The 23,525-nt window shown below is 33.8% G+C and overlaps 2 protein-coding genes across 2 annotated transcripts in view; both read right to left on the bottom strand.

Moving 5' to 3' along the window:
- Positions 1 to 2,365: 2,365 nt before the first annotated feature.
- On the bottom strand, positions 2,366 to 3,861 carry LOC127800092 (uncharacterized). The gene is made up of 2 exons (XM_052334515.1): positions 3,095 to 3,861; positions 2,366 to 2,900 (listed from the first exon to the last, which is right to left on the bottom strand). The coding sequence occupies exons 1-2, from the start codon at positions 3,810 to 3,812 to the stop codon at positions 2,659 to 2,661; spliced, it is 960 nt and encodes a 319-aa protein (XP_052190475.1). The 5' UTR covers positions 3,813 to 3,861; the 3' UTR covers positions 2,366 to 2,658.
- A 9,271-nt stretch (positions 3,862 to 13,132) lies between these two features.
- LOC127800091 (kinesin-like protein KIN-14B) overlaps positions 13,133 to 23,525 on the bottom strand; it is a 36,108-nt gene continuing 25,715 nt past the window's right edge. Inside the window, exons 14-23 of the mRNA XM_052334514.1 lie at positions 20,228 to 20,299; positions 19,686 to 19,741; positions 19,378 to 19,591; positions 18,398 to 18,589; positions 18,090 to 18,302; positions 17,136 to 17,486; positions 15,187 to 15,285; positions 14,283 to 14,423; positions 14,037 to 14,186; positions 13,133 to 13,732 (exon numbers count right to left, since the gene is read on the bottom strand). Of these exons, the coding sequence (XP_052190474.1) occupies positions 13,307 to 13,732; positions 14,037 to 14,186; positions 14,283 to 14,423; positions 15,187 to 15,285; positions 17,136 to 17,486; positions 18,090 to 18,302; positions 18,398 to 18,589; positions 19,378 to 19,591; positions 19,686 to 19,741; positions 20,228 to 20,299 (1,914 nt within the window). The 3' untranslated portion in view covers positions 13,133 to 13,306. The remainder of the gene's footprint in view (positions 13,733 to 14,036; positions 14,187 to 14,282; positions 14,424 to 15,186; positions 15,286 to 17,135; positions 17,487 to 18,089; positions 18,303 to 18,397; positions 18,590 to 19,377; positions 19,592 to 19,685; positions 19,742 to 20,227; positions 20,300 to 23,525) is intronic.

Below are 23,525 nucleotides of genomic sequence, written 5' to 3'. Positions count from 1 at the left end.
TTTGAAGGTCAAAAAACACCTGCTCCAGGATCTTTTAGTGGCAAATGTTTCTATTTTATAATCACTTAAAAGAGAAAGGATTTGTGTGCACATTGTTGTTCCATTATTTATGGTAATGTCCATCATCTTTACATTAAAAGAGTAGAATTTCATTTAGAATAATGATATTTAGTTCTTAGTTAGAATTAGTAGTCTTAGTGGTCTTATTGCATTATTGCTAAAATTAATATAAAGGTATAGAAATACTATGTTGCCCACTGGCAGACAACTTAACGTTTGCCCGCCAATGAGGGGGGCGTGGGCCCATGCACATGGGGCCAACGCCCCCTTCACTGGCGGGCAAATATTATGTTATCCGTCAGTGGGCAACATAACATTCCTGTATAAAGGTATATTAGATATTGTATGTAATAGTCCTAATATTTAATATTTTTTTTTATTTATTACTTATTTTTATCGTTTTTAATAGACATTCTATGTATTTTTAGGTGAGTAATCAAGTATTTTTATTATAAATGTCGACATTCGAATCAAAAGCCTTTAAATGTTTAAGAAATTCCCATTTCGATGGATATTTTTTGAAAACTTTCTCTGGCCCTTATATATAATTGTATATAATTTTTATTCTTTCTTTTGTTCATAGAATTATTATTTATTTGTTACATTAGTCTTATTATTTTTTCTTTTTCATTGTGAGGCTGGGGACATACTCTAGTTTTAAGCTATAAACGCTTTTTAGTTTTTTTGTAACAAGATTCTTATTTACAAAAAAAAAAAAAGAAATTAAATTTTAGTGATTAAATTTTATCTTTATTTCTTTATACAAAAAATATAAAAAGTATTCTGAGAAATTATTTTATTAATATGATTTCATAACACCAAAATGCCCTCAACTTTATATAATAGTATAAATACCAAATTAGCTATTATATTATAAGAAATACATCTATATGGTTACTCTGAAGATGGCATTATTTTTAATTGAAAAGATGTACTTAGCATACAAAACTCTTTATTTTACAAGGATTATATTTATACACTGTCTTCCTTCTTTCTTTTTTAACCTATAAATAATATTTTCAAAAACATTGTAGAGCCAGACAATTAGCTAGAGGAAAGAGATCTTGGGAATACCAACCCAAAGGCTAAGGAACAAAACAAAAGCAACAAGGTCATATGGCAATGACTAGAAACACCAAAATAGAGCTCAACCTTGACTCTACAGATTATGAAAATTCAACATCTATAGGTAGTTAGAAGAGCAACTAACTACGTGATGGTTATTAGAGTTGCAATCAAATCGAGTTTGAGTTTCATTGACTTGACTCGTAAGATAATTTTTAGGCTCGAACTCAATTCATATGAATCAAGCTTGAATTTTTTTTCTGAATTACTTAGCGAAATCAAATTTTAATAACAAACTCAAATATAAAAATTAAGACATACTTCAACAACTTATCCTTTTTTTTTTTTTTCAAAACATGAAACTTATCTTTCAAGACAAACATCTTGTGATACTCTTTAAAACTACTGATATAAAAACTTGTAAATTTATCTCCCAATCTCACTTTTGTCAACAGAGTGACAAGGCGATTCAAGAAAAAAGTAAAAAGAATATTTTTAGTGCCTAAAACTTTTTTTAACTTTTGTGAAGGTACAAAAATAGAGTCATATTTTATATACCATTTTTTTTCTTATTTATTTATAAAGAGAAAAATACAATAGATTAGATGAAAAGAGCCCTATTAATATATAAGTTTTTTTTTAAATCTAAATCTCCAAACATCTCTATTCCTACATTGTGTTGAATAAAGAAAGAAAACACGAACTCCAACACAATAAAGAAAGAAAACACAAGCCCCAAGGGTATAACTTGATGGTTCTGGTGACTTTGCTTGGTGCCCATATTGTCATATTTGCGTATTGCACTCGAGATCGAAATCGAAGACCATCAAGTATCCTGATTTACCTCCTGCACCATCCATTGGAACTGGTAGTGCGGGAAGTTCACAAGGGAACGTGATCCGAAGAAAGAAAGCACAAATTGTCTTCAGGGTATAAGTTGAGCGTTCGGATGAGTAATATATAGGTATCAATTCGGTGGATTGTGAATTCGATCCTTTCCCTGCATAAGAGCCAAAAGTCTAACTTACGATTTATCTCCACTGATATAATCAAAGACACGAATATCAAGAACCGTATAAGGCGATCATCCGACGAAAGAAAACACAAAGAAGCATGTCTCATTTTTTTGCCATTTTCCTCTATTCTTAGAACACGATCATTATTGTTGAATAATTAAGCACTAATCTCACTTAAAAACTTAAAACAGAGAGCGAGAGAGAGCTAATTGCTTTGGGCCATAGAAATTTTGATTAATCCATCAGATTGAAGAAATAAACAAAAGAACAGATGGAATACCATTCAAAGTTATAACTGCGTTACTGATTACCCACATGGGGATTGCTATTCAACCACTGGGCAACTGAAGAAACAGCAAAATTTCAGTTGCCATCACTCATAACATCAAGTGCTTGAAGCTGTCAAACCAGATGAACAAAAAGACTGGAAGTTCATTACCAAAAACCAATCCAAAGATGCCAAAATTATATATATATATATATATAGATGGATGGATGGATCAGCTGCGTTTCTTTTCTAGCTCTGTCCTTGAGAATGCCCAGAAACGGTCTCATCTCTCTTAACTCTGGTCCCTCTGCCCATTATCTTCCTCGAATTCCTCGCGGCCGTCGTTTTCATCCTCTTCCGCGCCGGCTTAGGAAGATTACCCTCCTCCGTTTGATCAGTAGCATTTACAACAACAGTTGAGGGATCCGGAGTTGGGCAAGAACGGTCTCCGTTAGAAGCACCCTTCTCTTCCGTCTCCCGAAACACCGTGCCTGTTAGAAGAAACGCGAGACTCTAAAAAACAAATCTTTTGTATGGCGTAGAATGGGTTATAAAGTTGTCGTTCAGAGCAATTTATAGAGAGAATTGCGTGTTTAATGGACCTAATCCTATGGATTATAGGGGTATAATCAAGTGTTAAAATCAAAATTGTACTGATTGAAGTTTAATCTAGTTCTAATCTTACCAAAAGGCGACCAAGATGAAAACCCTTTGCCCTGTTCTTGACTGGCAAACGCAACTGGGCTAAACCCCAGACACCAGTACTGGCCGTTACCGGCCACCGCCGGTGGCGGCGGAGATGGAATTGGGGTGGCGTGGAAGCCCCGGCCACAGCTCCGGTTCTGGCACCGTAAGCAATGTTCTTGGTAGACCTTCGAATACTCGTACACGTAGTAACAGTACGGGCACACTGTCCAGAACGTGGCTCCATCGCCCGACCCGCAATGTTGCCCCTCGATTTTGGTCCGACCTTCGACCATTCGTAGCTCGTTGTCGAACTGGGTCTTCCCTGATGGGCTCGACAGCACCGTCCAGGCGTCGCGGACGAGCCCGAAAGCCTCGCCGGCGGAAGCGAACTTGTTTTTGTTGGGGTTCAGGAGCGAGGCGAGGCTTCGGAACCGGGTCCCAATGAGCCGACGGTCGTCGGAGTATCGCGTCACTCCCAATACGGCGTACCAGTCGGGTCGGTCGCCGTTAAAGCGGGTTTCGGAGGCCTTGAGGACGTCGGCGACGGCGAGAATCTGGGCGGCAGCGGTGTTGCCCGGGTCGGACTCTTGAGCTTGGAGCGCGAAGCTCCGGCAACCGTCTAGTATCCGTTTCCGGAGGTAGTGCTCTGATGTTCTGATCAAGCATGCTGTGTCGGGTCTGGATCCGGGTCGGCCAGCATGCCCATACCCATCCATTTTCTAGAGAGAGAACCTGTTCTTTGAAGGTGAAGGATAGGGCTTTGAGACTGAGGGAGAGGCTTTGAAATTGAAGAGATGATTTTTGATTCAAAAATTAAACTCAAAATCACACTTTAATGTGGTAGAAATCTCATTTTACTCTTACCTTTATATATATATTTACAATAAATGTGCGTGATTCGATTCTTATTTTTGTCTTTATATTTTTATATTTTTTAAGATAAATTATATAAAATCTCTTACACTTAGGGTCATATATAAATTATCCCTTATATATTTTATTGTATCAAAAGACTATTATATTTTTTAAATATTACAATCAGCCACCATATATTATTATTATACAAAATTATGTGCAATAACCTACATACAAAATACAAAATTCTATATATAGAATTTTAGAATTCTATATATTAACGAAATATAGAATTATGTATTGATCAACTAATAGATTACACAAAATTTTGTATAATAATAATGAATGGTGGTTAATTACAATATTTAGAAAGTGTCATGGGGCCTTTTGATACAATTAAAAGAATGTGGGCAAGTTGCACATGACCCTAAATGTAAGAGAATTTCATATAATTTATCATATTTTTTTACGTGTGATCACTCAAATTTTTCATTATTTTGATTATACCCCTGAACTTGATTTTTGAGTTAATTTTACCCATGTACTTTATGATGGGAATCGTATGTACGACAGTACATGTAAAAATAAAATTTTTATTATATATCAAATACACGCAACGAAATATAATATACACGTCATACATAACTTAAATATTTAAGCAGCATGCACATTCAACAATTGAATACAAATAAGTTCATACATACTGTCCGATGAAAAGATGAAATACAAAATCAATTTCTGTATTGAGACAAAGTTCACCTTAATATACGGTGGTCCTAATCGGTCTATACCTAATAAGTCAACATAAAGGGTTCGCGTATCACCAATACCCACGTCTCAAAATTATATACATGACATTCACATGTATAATTTATGGCAATAGCAGAATTTTCTAAGAAAGAAGAAGAAGAAGAAAGCACGCGTAGAAAGAAAGGAGAAAGAGAGAGCAATCAGAAACTCTCTCTCCTTTTTTAAATAATTTATCCCTTTCCAATTTTAAATTCTTCTCACGTTCGCCGCCCTTTTACTATGTAATTGTAATTACTATACAATTAATAATTATTAATTTTACTATGTAATCAATAATTATTGATTCTACTATATAATCAATAATTATTAATTCTTTCACTATTTGCAAATATGGCCAAGGTCAACATTTGACCAATTATTTTCATAAACATTTTGGACACACGATATTAATATCAAACGCAACATTATATGGTGTGTGACTTTCTAGATTCACTACCCATTAGCAATTAGATAACACCGAAATTTTTTTTGTATTGGTCAACCCTTGACCCATCACCAGAACTTCTCCAAATCCCAATGATGTTTCCAGAGTTTCTGAATAAGGCCTAACAACAGTTCAGGACAATATAAGTGGCAATGAAATCTCACTTCAAGTGAACCTATTACAGTTAACAATTACTGTATACTATAATTTTTCCATCACTTAACGTCTCGACGGAACGAGAGTTGTGGAATAACAAACTTATAAACTCAGTAACTATGTGTCAGACCTCATTAATATGACTATATGACACCTTAGAAAATATTTTTCCTGACTTTCAATCTGCCCCTGGTCAAGAATTGTCTTGTCACATCAATAATAAATCACACAAGACGTTCATCCTATCAATAAATGACGAGAGCAACGAATCATATTCCCAACACCTGTCTCCATGCGTCAACAATATGAAACCATATAGATGAACATTCACACTTCATAATTGGATGATTTGACTCATTAGCAAATACTGCACATTAATACACAAAACGACTGTGCCAATTCAAGTTTAAGGATCAATACACCATCGCATTCTGATGACTCGACCATTATCTACCATACCATGTAGTCAGTTATTGGCGTCATATTTGGCTGATTGTTCCCCAATGACCACCCACAAGTCTACTAGCAACATCCCATGTCATAAGGCGCGTGACACACCATCCTTTCATCAGTATCCTTATACTGAACGAGGTAGTAACTCCTATACTAGTCCATACTTGATTAATTAGAGTTTACATCTAAAGAATCTAAGGACTATGAATAATTTAAGAAGTCATGTTACCAGATAATTCTGTCACACAGTCTCAACACCTTGAGATTAAGATTCTCACATAGAAGATTTAAGAACTCATTCATATAATTGATTGAAAAAAATATGAATGAAGAAAAACTTGTCTTTTATAGATTTATACAAAGATACAATGGATACATACCCACTAAATATCATTCAAATCTAGTGTCATAGCACACAATACTAACATTTTATCCCCTTTTTTATGTGGTAATTTAAAATTTTCGTTGTTTCGATTACATATCTGGAACTATACTTTCAAGTCAATTTAACTCACATATTTTTATATGTAAAAAAAGTGGAGTAAAATAATAATAAAATAAATATATATATTTTTTATATAAAGTAGAAAAGATGGGAAGCACGTGAAGTTGCCTCTCATCCTATATGTGTATATATAATATAATATATATTATATAAAATAAAAAGGGTGGGAGCCCATTGCCCCCCGTCTCGTGTGTATATATATATATATATATATATTTAATATAAAATAATATATATATGTTATATAAAAAAAAATGAAAGCAGGTGGCAGATGTGTATAGGAGCCGTCTCCTTCTCTTTCTCTCTCTGCCAATTTAATATATATATATATTAATATATTTTAATTAATAAAAGAAAAAAAAGGAGCAGTGTGAGCCTTTGGCGTCCGTCTCTCCTTTTTTTCAATTGAATAATATTATTGAATAATATTATTGATACACCTTTGTATATACCTTAAACTACATAAAGGTATATCAATGATAAAAATATCCCTCATGAGCCGCATAGAGGCTCGTGAGGTGCATGGAGAGACATGAGATATTTTAGTCATAATATCCCTTATGTAGCTCAAAATGTACAAAAATAATGTACATATAACATGATTTTTCTCAATTTCATACGTTCTGCGTCTCTTGAGTTAATTTCAATCACCTTACCACTACCTTGAAAGAAATCATCAAAAGGAAAAAATATTTAAGATAAAGTTTCTAAACCTCTTTTCTATTTTAATTTTTTTTATTTTAGATTTTTTTGAAATTATTATTTTTAGATAATTTGTCTTTATTGTTGTCTTTGGAGTATAATTCTTTAGGGTTATATTCAATTTGAATACTTGATGAATATTATCAAAAAGCCTAACTAGAATTTTGATTCACTCTATATTTTTAAATGAATGATGTTCTTCGTTATAGTAAATTCTATCTTTCGATGATCCATGCTTCTCTAATTACTTGATCCTTGATGAATCATATTTAATACAAGATATTCTGTCTAAATAGTATTATAACTTCATAATACATGTTGATTAGTGGTTAATTTTGTAAAAATTTTGTTATAATTATACCCTTCTTTTGATCATAAAAATGGCTTAAATTAGATATTAATATATATTTTATAGTTATATGCAAGTTTAAATTGAAAGATGAATGAAATGAAGTTCTAAAGTAAATAATAATAATATATAAAATTATATATAATACATATACATAATTATATACATGCATGTAATATATATAATATAATCTAATATATATATAATATAATTTATTAATAACATTAAATTATTTTTTTTTGTAGCCATGAAGACTTCAAGTCCATGAAGAATTCAAGCTCATGAAGAAATCAAGCCCATGAAAAAATTAAGCCCATGAAAAATTAAAGTCCATGAAGAATTCAAGCCCATGAAGAATTAAGGCCCAATTTGAGCAACCCATGGAAGATATTATTTTGAGAAGGCCCAAGGATTATTTTTAATCCTAATGAAGATTAAAAACCAATTTATAGAAATCTATTTTTATTTTTTTTTGTGAGACCTTTATTATGTGTGTGTTTTAGCTAAAATCCATTTAACTTTATAAGTGCTTTATTAGGTATGTATTTTAGCTAAAATCCATTTAATATTAGGTGTGTATTATAGCTAAAATCCATTTAATTTTAAGTGTGTGAGTGCCCATTAGATATAATTATGTCTAATTGAATAATTGAAATTGTGTGGTTTGTATTGCATCTTGTGGCCTATAAATAGCTCACTTGATTGCATTTGTAAGTGTGATTATTATTCTTAAATAAAAGTTTAGTTGTTTCCTTATAATTCTCTCTTTGAGAATTGTTCTTGTTCTTTCTCATTTTCTTTAGTACTTTCTCTTATAATCTTACTTCTTTTTTTTCTTCTTTTAAATTCTTATGTCATTTATTGTCTTTTAATTATTCACCGCCTAAATGGCCGGTTAGTTTATGCCTTTAAATTTCTGTAATTTTAATTCTTGTCTTTTAATTATCCACCGCCTAAATGGCCGATTAGTTTTTACTATTTTAATTCATGTCATTTAAATTCTGTTATTTAAATTACGTCATTTAAATTCTTGTCAATTAATTTATAAATGGAGATGAGTAGCTAAATCTAATCTTGGGTTAAGGCAAGGACAGTGTCCAACGCCAATGATTCCCAAAGAAAGCTGCACTTTAAATGAGTAACATTAATTTAAATTTCATACGCTATCATACCCAAACCCGGATGATTAATTTAGTTGTTTTGTGTATTAATTGCAATTGGATTTATGGTGGTTGTAATACCCCGAGAGCCCAGAGAAGTTAGAATATATCGAGGATAGTATAAGAAAGGAAACAACACCAGCTGGATACCTTTTGGGCTGAATGTTGGCAAAGAACTCCCAAGTTAAGCGTGCTTGACCTGGGGTAATCCAGGGATGGGTGACCCCCTGGGAAGTTCGTGTAGGCCCATCAGGGTAAGTTGTTCCGGTCCTTCCTATCGCTCGAACGGGATGTTACAAATGGTATCAGAGCCGACCCTTGGCGAAGGCGGTCCGATGAGGGCGGGGAGTGGCGCCGGGGCTTGAGGGCCTGTACAAGGAGCGGCTTTTGGCAGGCTTCTAGGATGGCAGCCCCCAAGGGGAGAAGGTCTGGGACCAGTTGTAAGGTCGCATGACGAGGACGTCATGTGCTTAAGGGGGGAGAATGTAATACCCCGAGAGCCCAGAGAAGTTAGAATATATCGAGGATAGTATAAGAAAGGAAACAACACCAGCTGGATACCTTTTGGGCTGAATGTTGGCAAAGAACTCCCAAGTTAAGCGTGCTTGACCTGGGGTAATCCAGGGATGGGTGACCCCCTGGGAAGTTCGTGTAGGCCCATCAGGGTAAGTTGTTCCGGTCCTTCCTATCGCTCGAACGGGATGTTACAGTGGTTGCTTAAATTAGAATCCTGCATATCATGTATGGGGATTGCTTAACCTAGAACTATCATCATCTCTAATTGCATTTAATAACAAACCCTCATATCTGAAATTAAATTAATGTTGCTAATCTTTTATGCTAAAATTTGGGAATCAACGGGTTGGTACTGAAATTGTCTTAACTCAAGCACTATCCAAATTCATATTTTTACGTTTAATGTTTATTTCAATTTCTGCCTTACTTTATTTTCTAGAATCTGTTGTCTAAAAAAAAACCATAAAAAATCTTGTTGTCAATTTGTCCAAATGCGTGTGCGTGTGTGTGACATTCTTTTTCTTTTGCCATAAATAAATCTCTCAGTGGACGACCTGGACTCATCCAAAAAATATAAATTTAAATTTGGACTACAACTGCACTCGTACACTGGCGAGTATAAACCTCTCACCAAAATAAAAAAAAAATATAAAAGTTTTATTATGATTTGTTTTTATTGTGTTTTAATTGCAGGGTGAGAGTGCAATCACATGTATTATTGAATATTTAGTTCATTAATATCATTAGAAGACACTTGGGTTCCAGTAACTCTAGATTACCTTTCTCGTTGTTATAAAAATTATTCACACAGATAAAAGTACTTATTTTGGTTTAAAAGCTACCCAAATTGAACCTAGTGATATCAAAAAGTGTCATGGTAGGGAGTAATGAGGAGATAACCTTAAACATGTTTAAAAGATTTATTTTATATCTAATCAACAAAATAATCAAACATGTGAATTGGATGACATAATGGCTCATAAAACATTTAAAAATGTATGATCATTTTTTAATATAGATGCTTTAAAATTGCTTAAGTTTTACATGATGATCAATGCGCACGACAGACAATATTCATGGAGTATACCCACAAGCTTAGTAGATGAAAAATTGACTCGATGAAGTTTTAGCTCATTATGCTCATTTGATAAAAATCAATGTGTGGGAGCTTCGGCTCACTATGCTTGCCTAATAAAAATTAGTGCGTGAAAAGAGTATGGTCCACAATTTAATGATTATATTTGTAGGTACACAAGTCAGGCACGTATTTTTAAGCCTTAAGTGTCAATGTGCCATATGTGTGCATGCATGCATGTATATATTATTATAGGTTAAAGTCATACTTAGCTTCTTTGGCTTTCTCATTATAATCATTTTGCTCTTTGAATTTAAGAAGGGGCCTATCAGTCCTCTCAACTTTCCATTTAAAGCCTATTAAACACTTCAAAATTCAAAATCACATCTGAACTCCAAGTATGTGACACATACATTTATTTAATATTAAATTTTATATTAATATGATATATTTTAATAAATTATAAATTATTATTTTATTATTGATACAATGCAAATATATTGATGTCGAATAAAATTTTATCTATTAATAAATTATATATTTTTATTTATTAAAATTTTATATTAATACAATATAAATATATATGTTGATGTCTAAATGATAAATTTTTATTATTAAATATTAATAAATTATACATAATTATTTATTAAAAATTTATATTAATACAAACATACACAGTGATATATATCATATTAATATAAAATTTAATATTAAATAAATACACGTGTCACATACGTGCAGTCCATAAGTAATTTTGAATTTTAAAGTGTTTAATAGGCTTTAAATGAAAAATTAAGAGGGCAAATAGGCCCCTTCTCAATTTCAGGGGGCAAAATGATTAAATTCGAAAAGCTGGAGGGGCTAAGTTTGACTTTAGCCTATTATTATATGATGTTGTAAAGTATAGCATGGATGAGTTTAATGTAGTTAACTAATTTCGTCACTTGCTTCAATTCCTATTAATTTTTATCTATTTTAAAATTATATTTATTTTTACATCATTTCAAGTAAAGGAAAAACCAAAGTTGAGAGTAAATCTAGTGGAGCTTGATTCTCATTGGAAGACTTGTATACGGAGCAATCTTGACCAAAGAGATTTTTAAGGAGTATTTTGGGTGCATGAGCAAAATTGTCACATTTTGTTACATTGAATTGAACCTTTTGAGAATTATAGTTAAATAAGCTCTAATATTTGTATTAAGTGAATTTGTGATAATAATATTTATTTTTATTTTTCTATTTTTTTAAAAAAGAATTTATTTACTTAATTTCCTCTTGAATTCCTTTGATAGTGGAATCTCTGAGGGAGATCTTTACATTTTATGAAATTCATTGATTCCAAATAGGGGTAACTTTAAAGAAAGATAGATTTTATGACACATATCATATTATCTTTAATAAATAAAAAATATTTCTGTCTATTAGGATAAATTACACTTTTAGTTCATGAATTTTATACTTTATAAGCTTTGATTTTTGCTAAAATCTAATCTCTTTTTTGATTTTTGGGTCAAATTCTATTGATGAAAGTTGATTAATAATCCATTAATATAAACCCTAAATTATTTAATTATAGAATTTAGATTAATTTTTTATCAACAATTTAGGTTAATTTTAGTGTTAAGTAATTATAGAATTTATATTAATATACATCACGTTATATTTGGTAACAGAAAAAGAGCAAAGTTTAATAATTATAGTAACGAATAATAATCAATTTAAAATAAAACACAAAATTTAAAGACTAGCCAAACTCGAACTTTCACTTTTTTACTTTTGAACTTTTACTTTTTCTCACGTAATTATTGAAATTTTTTGTTATTTCAATTATACTATTGGACTTATATTTTATAGTCAATTTAATTTTCATACTTTGATATTTTTTCATGTGACAACTCAAATTTTTTGTTGTGTCGATTACACCATTCACTTGCATTTTCGAGTCAATTTAATCTATATATTTTAATGTGTAAAAAAAATAAAGTGAAATGAATTAATTTAATTATTTTTTTTATACATCAAAGTTTAAATGGTCACACAAAAAAATGTAAAAATATAAGAATAAAAATATAAATTTGACATTTTTTTAATTTATGGCCCGATCACATTATAGAATTTTTCAAATATTAGACATTTAATCAAATCACTAATTCAGCCCAATTGAATATAAACAAAAATTATTATAATTTTTATAATTTTTAAGAATAGTGAACAATTTACCAAAAAATATTATTAATTCTTTAAAAAATACCTATAATTTTGTAAATACCAATAGGGTTGAGCATTTGATCGGTTTGGTAAATGCTAAAATTGAAATGATTGAACTTATGTAAAAAATCGAACAGAATAGATTGAGCTAATACAAAAACCAAACAAATCAAAGATTAAACAAATATGAAAAAAATTGAACCAACTTAGAAAAAAAAATAAAGTGTTACTTGAGTAAAAATAAATGTTAATCGAGTAAAAAAAATATTACTTAATTAAAAATAACTTTTAATTAGTTAGCCTTTGAGCAAATTTTAATTCAAAAATATTAGTTGATTAAAAAAATTTATTACTTGAATAAAAGTAAATATTACTCAAATAAAATGAATATTATTTATTTAAAAATAACTTTTACTCGATTAACCTGTAAGCAAACTTCAATCCAAAAATATTATTAAATTAAAAAGATTTATTGCTCAAACAAAAATAAATATTACTCAGTTAAAACAAATATTACTTAATTAAGAATAATTTTTACTCAATTAACCTTTAGGAGTAAATTTTAATTTAAAAATATTACTCAATTAAAAAATATATCTAACTTAAGTAAAAATAACATTTCGATCTGTCCAATTATTTTAATTTTTAATTGAATCAAACTGAAATAACCAAAACTATCAAACTTAAAAACCAAACCGACACTTATTAGTTTAAATTGAACCAAATTGATAATTTCAGTCAATTTAAATCAATTATTTCAATTAAATCAAAATTTTACTCGCCCTAGTTGCCACCATTCACGGATAGATTTTTATACTTCCTGTTGCTTTGCATGCCAGCTCAATAGGATGCATTAAAATGAACGTAAGCTCGAACATATATATAAAGAAGTTCCCCGGAAACAGCAATAACAAATGTAAAGAAAGCATAAAAAGCCTCACAACAGCCTCCAAGCAGTACAATTAACAAGAACACAAACATTTCCTGGAAGGGAATTCTAAAGCTCGTGGTCCCTCAGTGCTGGAACTTTCATGGCAAGAGTCTGGTACAGCCGTGAGTATCGAACTCGGGTTCCATCTGCTGTTCTAGCAAGGGCAAGCAAGCTTAGGGCCTCTGGAAGCTGCTGAGAGAAGAGCTGTTTCATCTCCTCCAAGCCCATGTTCTCCAAATCGGTGGGTCTGGGAGCAACTCTCACAATCTCACCCCCTTCAGGTTCTTGCATATGGGCATCAGCTTTGATGACGAGCTCCGACTTCGAGTTTGCTCCACATTTAATGATGAAAGGCGGCGTGTTAGAGGCCATGTTGAACTGCAGCACGTTCCACTGTGCCACGTCGGTTTCGGCACCGGATCCCAGAACTGCAGATTGCGCAGGAGCATATGATGTCTCTTGAAAATAATGATCGTCATCCTCAGGAAGTGACTGCAACAGTTGATGAGAGAACATGATCGTATGGGACAAAAGGTCAAAAGCAAATTTAGATTAAAGCCTATATGCAGCTAAAAATCTCAGACAGCTTCATGTCCCTTGGAGTAAGCATATGGAGCATATGAAATGACCCTATATTTGGACAGTTTCAAGACAAACTTAAGGTTTCAAGAGAAAACAGATGCTACCACACGAACTTGCAGCATGTTGCAAAATTTATTGTACTCGGCTTATAGTTATAGAAATGGAAAAAGGGAAATATATAGAAGATGTGGTAAAGCTAGAATGGTCTACATGCCTCTATCATACGTCGAGCATTGGCAATGTGCCTTTGGGCGCATGGATGATCAATGTCAAGCAGGGAAGGCATGCGTTCAGCAAGTTCATCAAGAGATGCAAGCAATGCTTTCTTACTTTTCCCCGGCACGGAGGACTGGCTCATTACATCCTGTATGAATTGTTCATGTTCTCGTGTTAGTACCTTCATCTTCTGCAGTAACCCAGACATTAATAGCATAAGTACAAGCCATGCAAACTCGAAAACCTTGACTTGCTTCAATATGGCATCAAGGGAAATTAAAGATGCCAGGCGGGCATCCTCGGCTGCAGCAGACAGATTCTGAACAGGTGAACCACCATCTTCTAATGTTAGTAGCGCCACATCACTTCTCATTTGGTGCAGTATCTGATATCCATAAAAGTAAATCAACGGAAATAATTTCATAGTTGGTCAATTTTCCTTTTCCCCTAGATATGCATTACAGTAGGTTAAGCTAATAGTTCAGGATTGAAGGAAATCCTCAATATGCAAGAACATTGTCACTACAATAAATATCACCATGAGAATCCATGAAAGTAATTTATTAACAAAATTCCCAGTGACCATAGAGAATAAAAGATTAGGGACAGTGAAACAGGGAAGCCACTGGAGACAGTATGGCCATGTGAACTTAATCTTTGATGTAGGACATGTCAAGGATATTGGATTACAATTAGCTAGAACTGGTTTATAGTATGTTTAGATTAGAGATTAGTCTTCTAAAAGATGGAAGTATGCTTAGATTAGTAATGTATATTAGGACTAACCATTCTTCGATCTTTTTGGATTAACCATTCTTCAATCCTAATATACAATACTTCTAGCTAATCATAATCAAAGATCATTGAAATGTCCTACATCAAAGATTAAGTTTACATGGCCATAATGGCTCCAGTGGCTTTCCTGTTTTACTGTCTCTAATATTTTATTCTCTACAGTTGCTGTGAATTTTGTGAATTAAAATACTTTTGTGGATTCTCATGTCGTGGTGATGTTTATGGTTCTGATATAAACAGTTTTCTTCAGGATTTGGCATACGAACTTGGTTGAAAGCGAACTTGGTAATACTATGGGGGACAGGGATTTCAAAACAGCACAGAGAAGATAGTTTCTTAAACAAAATGACTACCTTCCTTCTCTTGTGATCAACGGACTCAAGGGCTGAACGAAGTTTAGCTACTTGTGCTGAATTCTCTGCCTCTTCAGCTGCCAAAGTACCAGCAATATCCTGGAAACCATTTTAGACATTTGGAACATGAACAGGAGTTCAAACAGTAGAAATCACAATCAGAACTAACAACTTACCAATCATCCAAAGTTGGTTGAAGGCGGCAAATTGAAAACAGTATATAAATAAAAACAAAACATAAAAGAAACACAAGAAAAAAGATGAAAAAGACAGAAAAACAGAAATATTAATATAAATTGCAGAATGGACAACCAACAGACAGCTCACTAGAGATTACAGCAGAAAACAATCCCATTGGAGTGAAATAAAAAGTATAGACCAGACTGCAAGGTTCATGCACTATGTAAAACTGCATTTCACCAACTCTCACAAAGTTATGCATAAAAAAAATTTCCATTTAAAAATATAAACGAAGAACCAAGAACATTTTCTCAGCTAGGTTATCCAGTCAAGAGTGTTCTAACCAGCACAATAAAGAGTCTGGACTTTAAAGAAAGAATAGTTAAATTTTAAACGTAAGAAACATACGGAAAAAGAAAGAGAGAGAGAGAGAGAGAGAACAAAAGCTGGCCCATGTGAACCGTAGAGACATCAGGGAAGTAACAAAAGCTGGCCCATGTGAACAGTAGAGACATCAGGGAAGTTGAACTACAATTTCTTTTCTGACAAATATGAATATAAACAAAAGGGAATTGCCACTAAAGGGGCAAACCAAATTCAAAAGAAAATAAACAATAAGGAACTAACTATCTCAAAAAAAAAAAAATTATTTAAGAAATGAAAAAAAGAAAAACGGCCTAAAGAGTCTCCTCTCTCAACCAGTAAAAACAAAGAAACAAGAAGAAAATGACGAAATTTCTGTTCAAACAACAAATCAAGCTTTCCAATGCAATCAAACTCTTTCTTTTTTTTTTCTTTCAGCCCAAATGCACCAGAGAACATAAAATCATCCAAGAAAATTCTAAACATGCCTTAGGCAACTCAAATATAAAGAAAACAAAAATCTATCATTGAAACTGGCGGTAAACCATCAAGTTAAATAATTAGACTACACATCCAACAAACCATAGGTCAACATAATACCAATTTCTTGCTTTTCCTATACATAAATCAGAAGCTCACACCTAATAGCCCAGCCCACATTTCACCTGTCACAAGATGTGAGAGAATGGAAAACAAAGAAATAGACCAAACAAAGGACACCTTCAGAAGAACACTAGAGCTCCACACAACATTCCCAGAAAAAGTTGACCTCTCCTTGCCACCAAGGGAACCATAAAATTAGCTAACAGAAAAAGGCCCATCTCATAATTTGCAGCATACCCATTTTATCTTCCCCTTATCTAGTTGTAGGATGATCTTCGAGCAACCATAAAAAGTTGTCATCAGGTCAAATCTTCCAGAGCTGGAAATGCTCGATAAATTACCTGGACCAAACAGCACCTCCCAGGCAAATAAAAAAGCAATCCTCGCAGCAACCATCTTAGCACTCCTCACAGAAACCTTGTTATCCCCAGCCAATAAGGGAATATCCAAGAACCCTTCATATAGGAGCATATGAAAACAACAAAACCCAGCCAAAACTTCACTGTAAAGCATGAAGCATACTCCACCACCCAAAACCATTAGCAGTTCAAACATACAAATAAATTGACCTCTCAAAAGCTACCTTCTTGGAAATGTTATAGTCATAATTAAGCATGAAAAAATATTGAAATGAACCAAATGAATGGCAAGATAAAAAGAAAAGCAAAAGATAAAAAGCAAGCACAACATAGCAATGCCTATATGATCTCGTGTGGGCTGACCAATAAAAAATAGGTATGGTAACAAAGATTTAACATTCCATCACAGAAAGAATAGGAATACAATCAATGTCAAGAAGATACCTTCAAATATTGCAATTGAGAAACATAGACTCGCTTTGAATACTCAGACAAAAGTTGGCCAAGGGCATCAGTCCTAGGAGGCATTGCAACACTAAGTCCAGCCATCCAACCATCCATTATTGCAGTTGAAAGAAGCTCCAACTGATCAGTTGTTCCCTCAACAGTGTCTCCTCTTGTGATAGAAAGAAACTCAAAGCTCTCTGCTAGCCAAGATCTGATTTGACGCTGCAGCTCACCAGCTGGAGTATGAACAAACAGAGCAGCAAGGGACTTGTTTCCAACTGAAAAACTTTTGGCTTCTTCAGTTATTTCCCTAAGCTTTCCACCAGTTACATGTTGTCTCCATGTATCCTGGATGTTGCAAGTATGAAGTGTTTACAAAATACAAATATGTTACTCATAGTATCCAGAAATTGAGGAGACAAAATGAAACCATCAGTTATAGCCTTACAGAAGCAAGTTTATGTGGACGGCAACAAAAAGATGCACCACAAGACCTATTTACTACAGCTATTTCCCAAGCATGAACACTCCTACAGAGGTGAAGACGTGAAGTATCTTGTGGGACATTCATGTTAGACAGTAGTTGGACATTTCCAAATGCATGTTGGGCACTCATACAAACATATCCAGTTAACATTTATTTATTTATTTTTATTGGACACTATGGGGCTCATATCCATCACATGAAGTACATGTCCATCAGTTAAACAAATTAGAACCACCTTGAAATGTCAAAAGTACAAGTTAAAAATCAGTTATGAAATAAAAATAATATAGATCTATATTTATTGGTCCTTCAATATTTTAAGAATCCTAGATTCCAAAGCATTGAAAAAAGAGTTCTCTATAATATATATAGACTTTGTAATAATATTTATTTCCTAATAATGCAGAATCTGAACTAATTATATACAAGAAAGAGAGAGAGAACTAGATTTATGCAAAACCCACCTCATCAATTCCACGGATCTTCAACACAACTGAAGACAACTTAGACTTCTTTTCTGGCTTTAGATTTACTATAAAACCTTGAATGTGATCATCAAACAGGGAGATTCTGCTGGGATCAACATGCACAGGAGATCTTCCAGGGCTGCTACCCCTACTGGAGCTTCTGCTGTGTACTGTGTTAGCCTTCTCCAGAAAGCTATCCACAGTAGATACCTACCACAGAAGAAGAATAACAGCTAACCTCAGAAAAGTAAAAGTGCAGTAGGTCATATTAGCAATAATAGATAAAAATGGTAAAGTTTCACTACCTTGATTGATTGCAGTTCCGGTGATCTGGCAAGCAAAGATCTTACATATAATAGCTTTACACGGGAAACAAGTATGGTGTCCATTACTCTTCTTGGCTCCATTCTTTGGATGAAAGAGAATAAAGCATCTTTTATTTCAGCAAGTATTTCATGCTCTCTTGAAGCACCTGCTTTAATTACTGCCGCTAAAACCTGCAAGTTGCAGTAATGTACTACTCATTGTTAGCTATTTCAGTTGGATTAGAAGTTGCAGGAAGTATTATATGATCATTCAAAACATTCCTGTTGTTATCATAATATTATGCAATGGAGTGTCTGTAAGGTTCCCCTAGACCACAATCAGTGCAACAAAATAAACAATTAAAAATAAAATTAAAGAAAGACTAGTCTTCATGACAAGCAAAATACTAGCGTGATTAATCTTTTTCCCTTAGCATTTGTTCCTTTTAATATCTGCAGTAATAAAATCTCCACCATGCTGAAGGTAGAAAACTCAACAATGCCTTAGAAATGAATCAACAATATATATCAAGCTTTTCAACACTTGCAAGCAACTTGCATGTAGAACGCAGGTGTAATGATAGAAGATATTTGAGTGCACAATAAACAAAGGGGGGGCAGGTGAACATAACAAGACTTTAACCACAATCTCCTAAAACTAGTGCTCTGATACCATGTTATGCTACTACCTGCTCAAAAAGTTTCAAGCTTTTTAACATATTGCAACTACACAGAGTTATCCCTTCTTGTCAAAAGAACCTAAAGCTACTAGAAAATAAACAAGAAGAAAAGCCTCCAATTATATATTTGAAAGAATTTCAGCCACCATAGCTGAGGAAAAGGCTTTAGGCTTTCCCAGTTAACTCAGAGTCCAGACACAACAAAGACAGTAAGACAGTGACTACCAATTGGCATTTTCTTGATGTATTTTAGATGTGCTTCCATTCCAGGCTGTACAATGAAATTGGTAGCAAGCATACCAGCATTAGAAGCTTGTTTGCTCCATCAGAAATGGCAGCAAGACTGTCATATTGCTCAAAATCAAAGTCATTCAAGGCGGCAGTTAAATATTCTCCTGCTGGGGTCGTCTTGACATTCTCACTACCTAATTTAACCAAAGTAATGGCCCCTTCAGTATTATTTGTGGCCAAAGCTGAGGGAGCTGCAGGGCATCCTTTACTATTGCCATTACTCCTGACAAGATTTATTTTGTTAAAAATAAAAAGGAGTTAAAATTAACACATGATATGGAAAAAATAACTAGGATTCCAAAGACGGACAACTTTACCTCCCAAGGTTCTGAGACTGAACATTAACTGTTTCTTTTGGCAATGGGCTAGACACCTGAAAAATATGGTATAGCATTGGATTGAGGTAAAGATCTACAGCCAAATGGAAAAAATAAAAGGAAGAAGCACAAACAGAAACAATTCCCATTCAATAACCAAGAAAATAATATACCAAATAAGGGTAGTAACTTCATTTTTTGTATCAGAGAAGATCAAGTGATTATAATAAGTTTTCAAAATTCCCAATAACTACATTTCCACATACTGTTTAAACAGACGTGGGTTCAGAGAGTAAATTATATAACAAAACTAGTCATATTTATGGATATTTGCTGTCTTATCGTATTTTCTTTTCTCATGTATAACATTTGCTTATTAAGGTGTTCTATTTCATATTATTCTTGTTCATTGCAATCAATGAAACAATAAACCAACACGAAGAAAATATTTAAAATTGTCATGAATATCTGGAATACAGAGCATCTATGTTATGAGAATATAATAACAAATTCTTCCAGGCCAGGAAAGAAATAAAAAGAACCTGGGGCAATCCATCTAATTTTGCTTCCTCTGTCAATCTGTCAAACAGTTTCTCATTCTCCTCATGCAGTCTCTGCCAAAAGAAAGAGAAGAAGCACCACAATTGTATGTTGAGATTGTTTAATGAAAGAAATACATGGAATTAAGTACATGAAGAGAAGAACAGCGGCAAGTAATTCTTATGAGAAGATAGAATAGCCAAAAACAGATGAATATGCTACAAGGCCAGCACGAATATGCTTAGACAGACTAAAAGAAAATTAATAGAGGTGGTTATTGAAAGGTTTTCTTTTCTTTTTTTTCTTTGTGAGACAAGGTAACAATATTCCAGAATTCTGTTTTCTTGTTTTAATGAAAAAAAAAAAAAAAAAAACTCCAAGAGTCATCAAATTACACTCCAATCAATATGTCGATGCCATATAATTAAACATAAGAAAAACGTGACATTTTTATCAGCTTTTACACAAATTTCAGCCACCTCCCAGGAGAGCTTATTTGAACAGCAAATAATATTCAAATTATCTTCTGCATTTTTGTCAAATAATCATGTGCTTACTGGTAGAAAAATCCAAATGACTACTGTAACACCCAAATTTTTGAAAAAAAAAAAAAAAAAAAACAAAATCAAAGAGGAAGTAGGATTTTTAAAGTCATTGCTGATTAGGATAATTTTCAAAGAGATTGGGAATTTTGTTTAGATTCTGAATGGAGATTGAGATAAGAGGGATTATCATAGTTGTGGAGGGATTCAGATGGGATTGGAATTCTAAATTGAGGATTTGAATTTAAAAAATTTAGTCTAGGATAAATTGTGATAAATCAAAATGATACATATATGTTGATAATCCCACATCACCTCCACAAGGGAGACCTGAGCTATATATAAAGAGGAAGATCCCTCCACCTGTTAAGTTAACTTTTCATATTGGAGTTCTACCTCTAACTTCTCACATGGTATCAAAGCTAACCCATGGCTATCATGGTCATAGACCAGTACCCGGCCGATCACCTGGGCATGTATCAGTTACTAGAGAAGCTTCGGAGGGGGGGGGGAGTGTTAAGAATCTCACATCGCCTCTACAAGGGAGACTTGGGATATATATAAAGAGAAGGATCCCTCCACCTGTTAAACTAACTTTTCATATTGGAGTTCTACCTCTAACTTCTCTCAATATATATACATATATATATATATATTATTGGAAGAGAATTTTTTTAAGGATCAAGATTTTAATGTAATGACCCGATTTTTCGAAAAAGAGAATAATGGAGGGAAATACATACAATGTTTCTACGTTGATTTAATTGCAACTTGCTAGCTAATTGGGGGCTAGGAGAAGGATCACATGAGTTTTAGGATCTAAGTAGCTAAGCTTGATGTTGGAAGTTCTAAGTTGAGGTGGGAAGAAATATAGAAAAGCCAAGAAAAAGGGGATTATAAAAGAGTGGGATGTGGAGTAATCGAGGGCAAAGGAGGAAGCAAGGATGTTGAATATTGAGGGATCCAAGTTAGAGGTGTTGGGAGGTAGGTTGCTATGTTGGAGGAAATTGGGGTTGGTCGATCGACAAATGGTGATGATGCGGTGGCCGATCGCCTTCTTCTACCTCGGATCAGGTACCTGCAAAGAGATGAAGTCGGGGACTTTCTCCCCCGTGATCACTCCGACGATCAAGTTAGTTCACCGGTTTATCTCCAATTCTCAGTATACAGTAAAGAACTTAGGAAAAAAAAGAGAGTGGATTCTTTACTTGTCCCTTTTCCCTTCTTTTTATCCTCTTGCCAAGATAAGGATCCCTTTTCAAATTGCCCAAATCCCCCTCCCGTCCCTTGAGGAGCCATGAACTTAACGATATGGATATGGTAATCGTTTCCGAAGGGTTTGGGATAGTCCCTATCTCCATGATCCTTCGAGCAATGATTGATGTCGAGGAATCCGGAGAATCTTCGCTGAGCAACAAGTTAGTCGGTGTTGAGACGTATCTGCCACGTGTCATTTCTGGGCTTAAGCAGGATGACGTCAGTGGAGCAGCTCCCTAGCGAGCACGTGTCATTGTTGCTATTGGTTGTATTCCCAGGGTATTGGAGTAATTATGAACCTGAGGACATTTTCCCTCATCAGATGGAGTGTAGGCTATCGACAGATATGTGGAAAGGATTTTGTCTGTTAACAAATGGGAGTGATTTGTCCACAAATTGCAAGGAAAATGGAGGAATCTATCGACAGATGGAGTGATCTGTCGACAGATTGCTGAGGGAAGAAGGAAACTGTCGACAGATTGGAAGCAGGTCTTTCGATAGATTGGGAAGGCTGGCTTCTGGTAGTCGACAAATGTCTTCAAGATTGTCGACCGATTGCAGCTGGGCACGATTTTCTATACCATTTGGCTTATAAATTCAAGAGGGATGAGGGTGAGAAGTCGATGGAAGCTTGTAAAAGAAGGGAGAGGGCCGAGAGGCGATGAGTTCTCTTCTCTTTTCCTTTTCTTCATCTCTCTTTCTCTTTTGGTTGTTGGTGCTTCAAGAAGGGATTTTGGGGCGAAGAAGCTGATTTTCCATCACCTTCTTCCTTCTCTTGGGTGGTTTCTTCTAGGTTGGTGAAGATTGGAGTCTTGTTGGAGCTTTTCTCAAGCTTGGATCAAGGTTAAAGCTTAATAAGGAAAGTTCTACTTCCTCTTCTTTTTGTGTAAGAGGCAAGTTCATCTTCTTTTGTGATTATAGATGCAAGATCCTCTTGTTTCTTTCATTACATGCAAGATCTCTCCCTTTTGTTTTATATGCAAGTCCTTCCTCTTTTCCTTTTAAGAGGCAAGATCTATTCTTTCTTTGAACTCCTTGACTCTTAAAGCAAAGTTTCTTTGTGGTTTAATCACCAAAACCTCCTATTTTTTAAGAGGAGTTCTTGAAAAGTATCTATGTAGAAAGGTTTGTAAATCTCTCTTGATCTTTGTTTTTTTCTTGTTGAAGTGCTTTGGAACTTAAAATAGGGTTTGTTCTACCTTATAATCCTTTGGGAATGGTGTGATTCTTGTTAGGGTGTAGATCATGCAAGCACTTTTGGAGAAACTTGCATTTTTGTGTGAATTCTCAGGTGTCATCGCATTCTATCAATAAACAAATGCCAAGGAGCTGTCGACCGATTAGCCTAAAATCTTGAAACTGTCGACCAATTATGTCTATGTTCTTTTATAAAAGACAAGTTGTTTTCTAAATATTCTTCTCTTGAATACACTTCTTGGATAGTAGTTTTTGGGAATGACTATGCATGTTCAGGCTTATCATCAGATTAATACTGGGGCCA

This window comes from Diospyros lotus, chromosome 4 (assembly GCF_014633365.1).
Source record: "Diospyros lotus cultivar Yz01 chromosome 4, ASM1463336v1, whole genome shotgun sequence".
Lineage (NCBI taxonomy): Eukaryota > Viridiplantae > Streptophyta > Magnoliopsida > Ericales > Ebenaceae > Diospyros > Diospyros lotus.
The sequence above is the reverse complement of the archived record's forward strand: the minus strand, read 5'-3'. Positions and strand labels throughout refer to the sequence as shown.

Coding starts and splice junctions, on each gene's coding strand:
- LOC127800092 (XM_052334515.1), bottom strand. CDS start 3,812: ATGGATGGGTATGGGCATGCTGGCCGACCCGGATCCAGACCCGACACA. Junction 2,901..3,094: donor TTCATCTTGGTCGCCTTTTG/GTAAGATTAGAA, acceptor TTCTTCTAACAG/GCACGGTGTTTCGGGAGACG.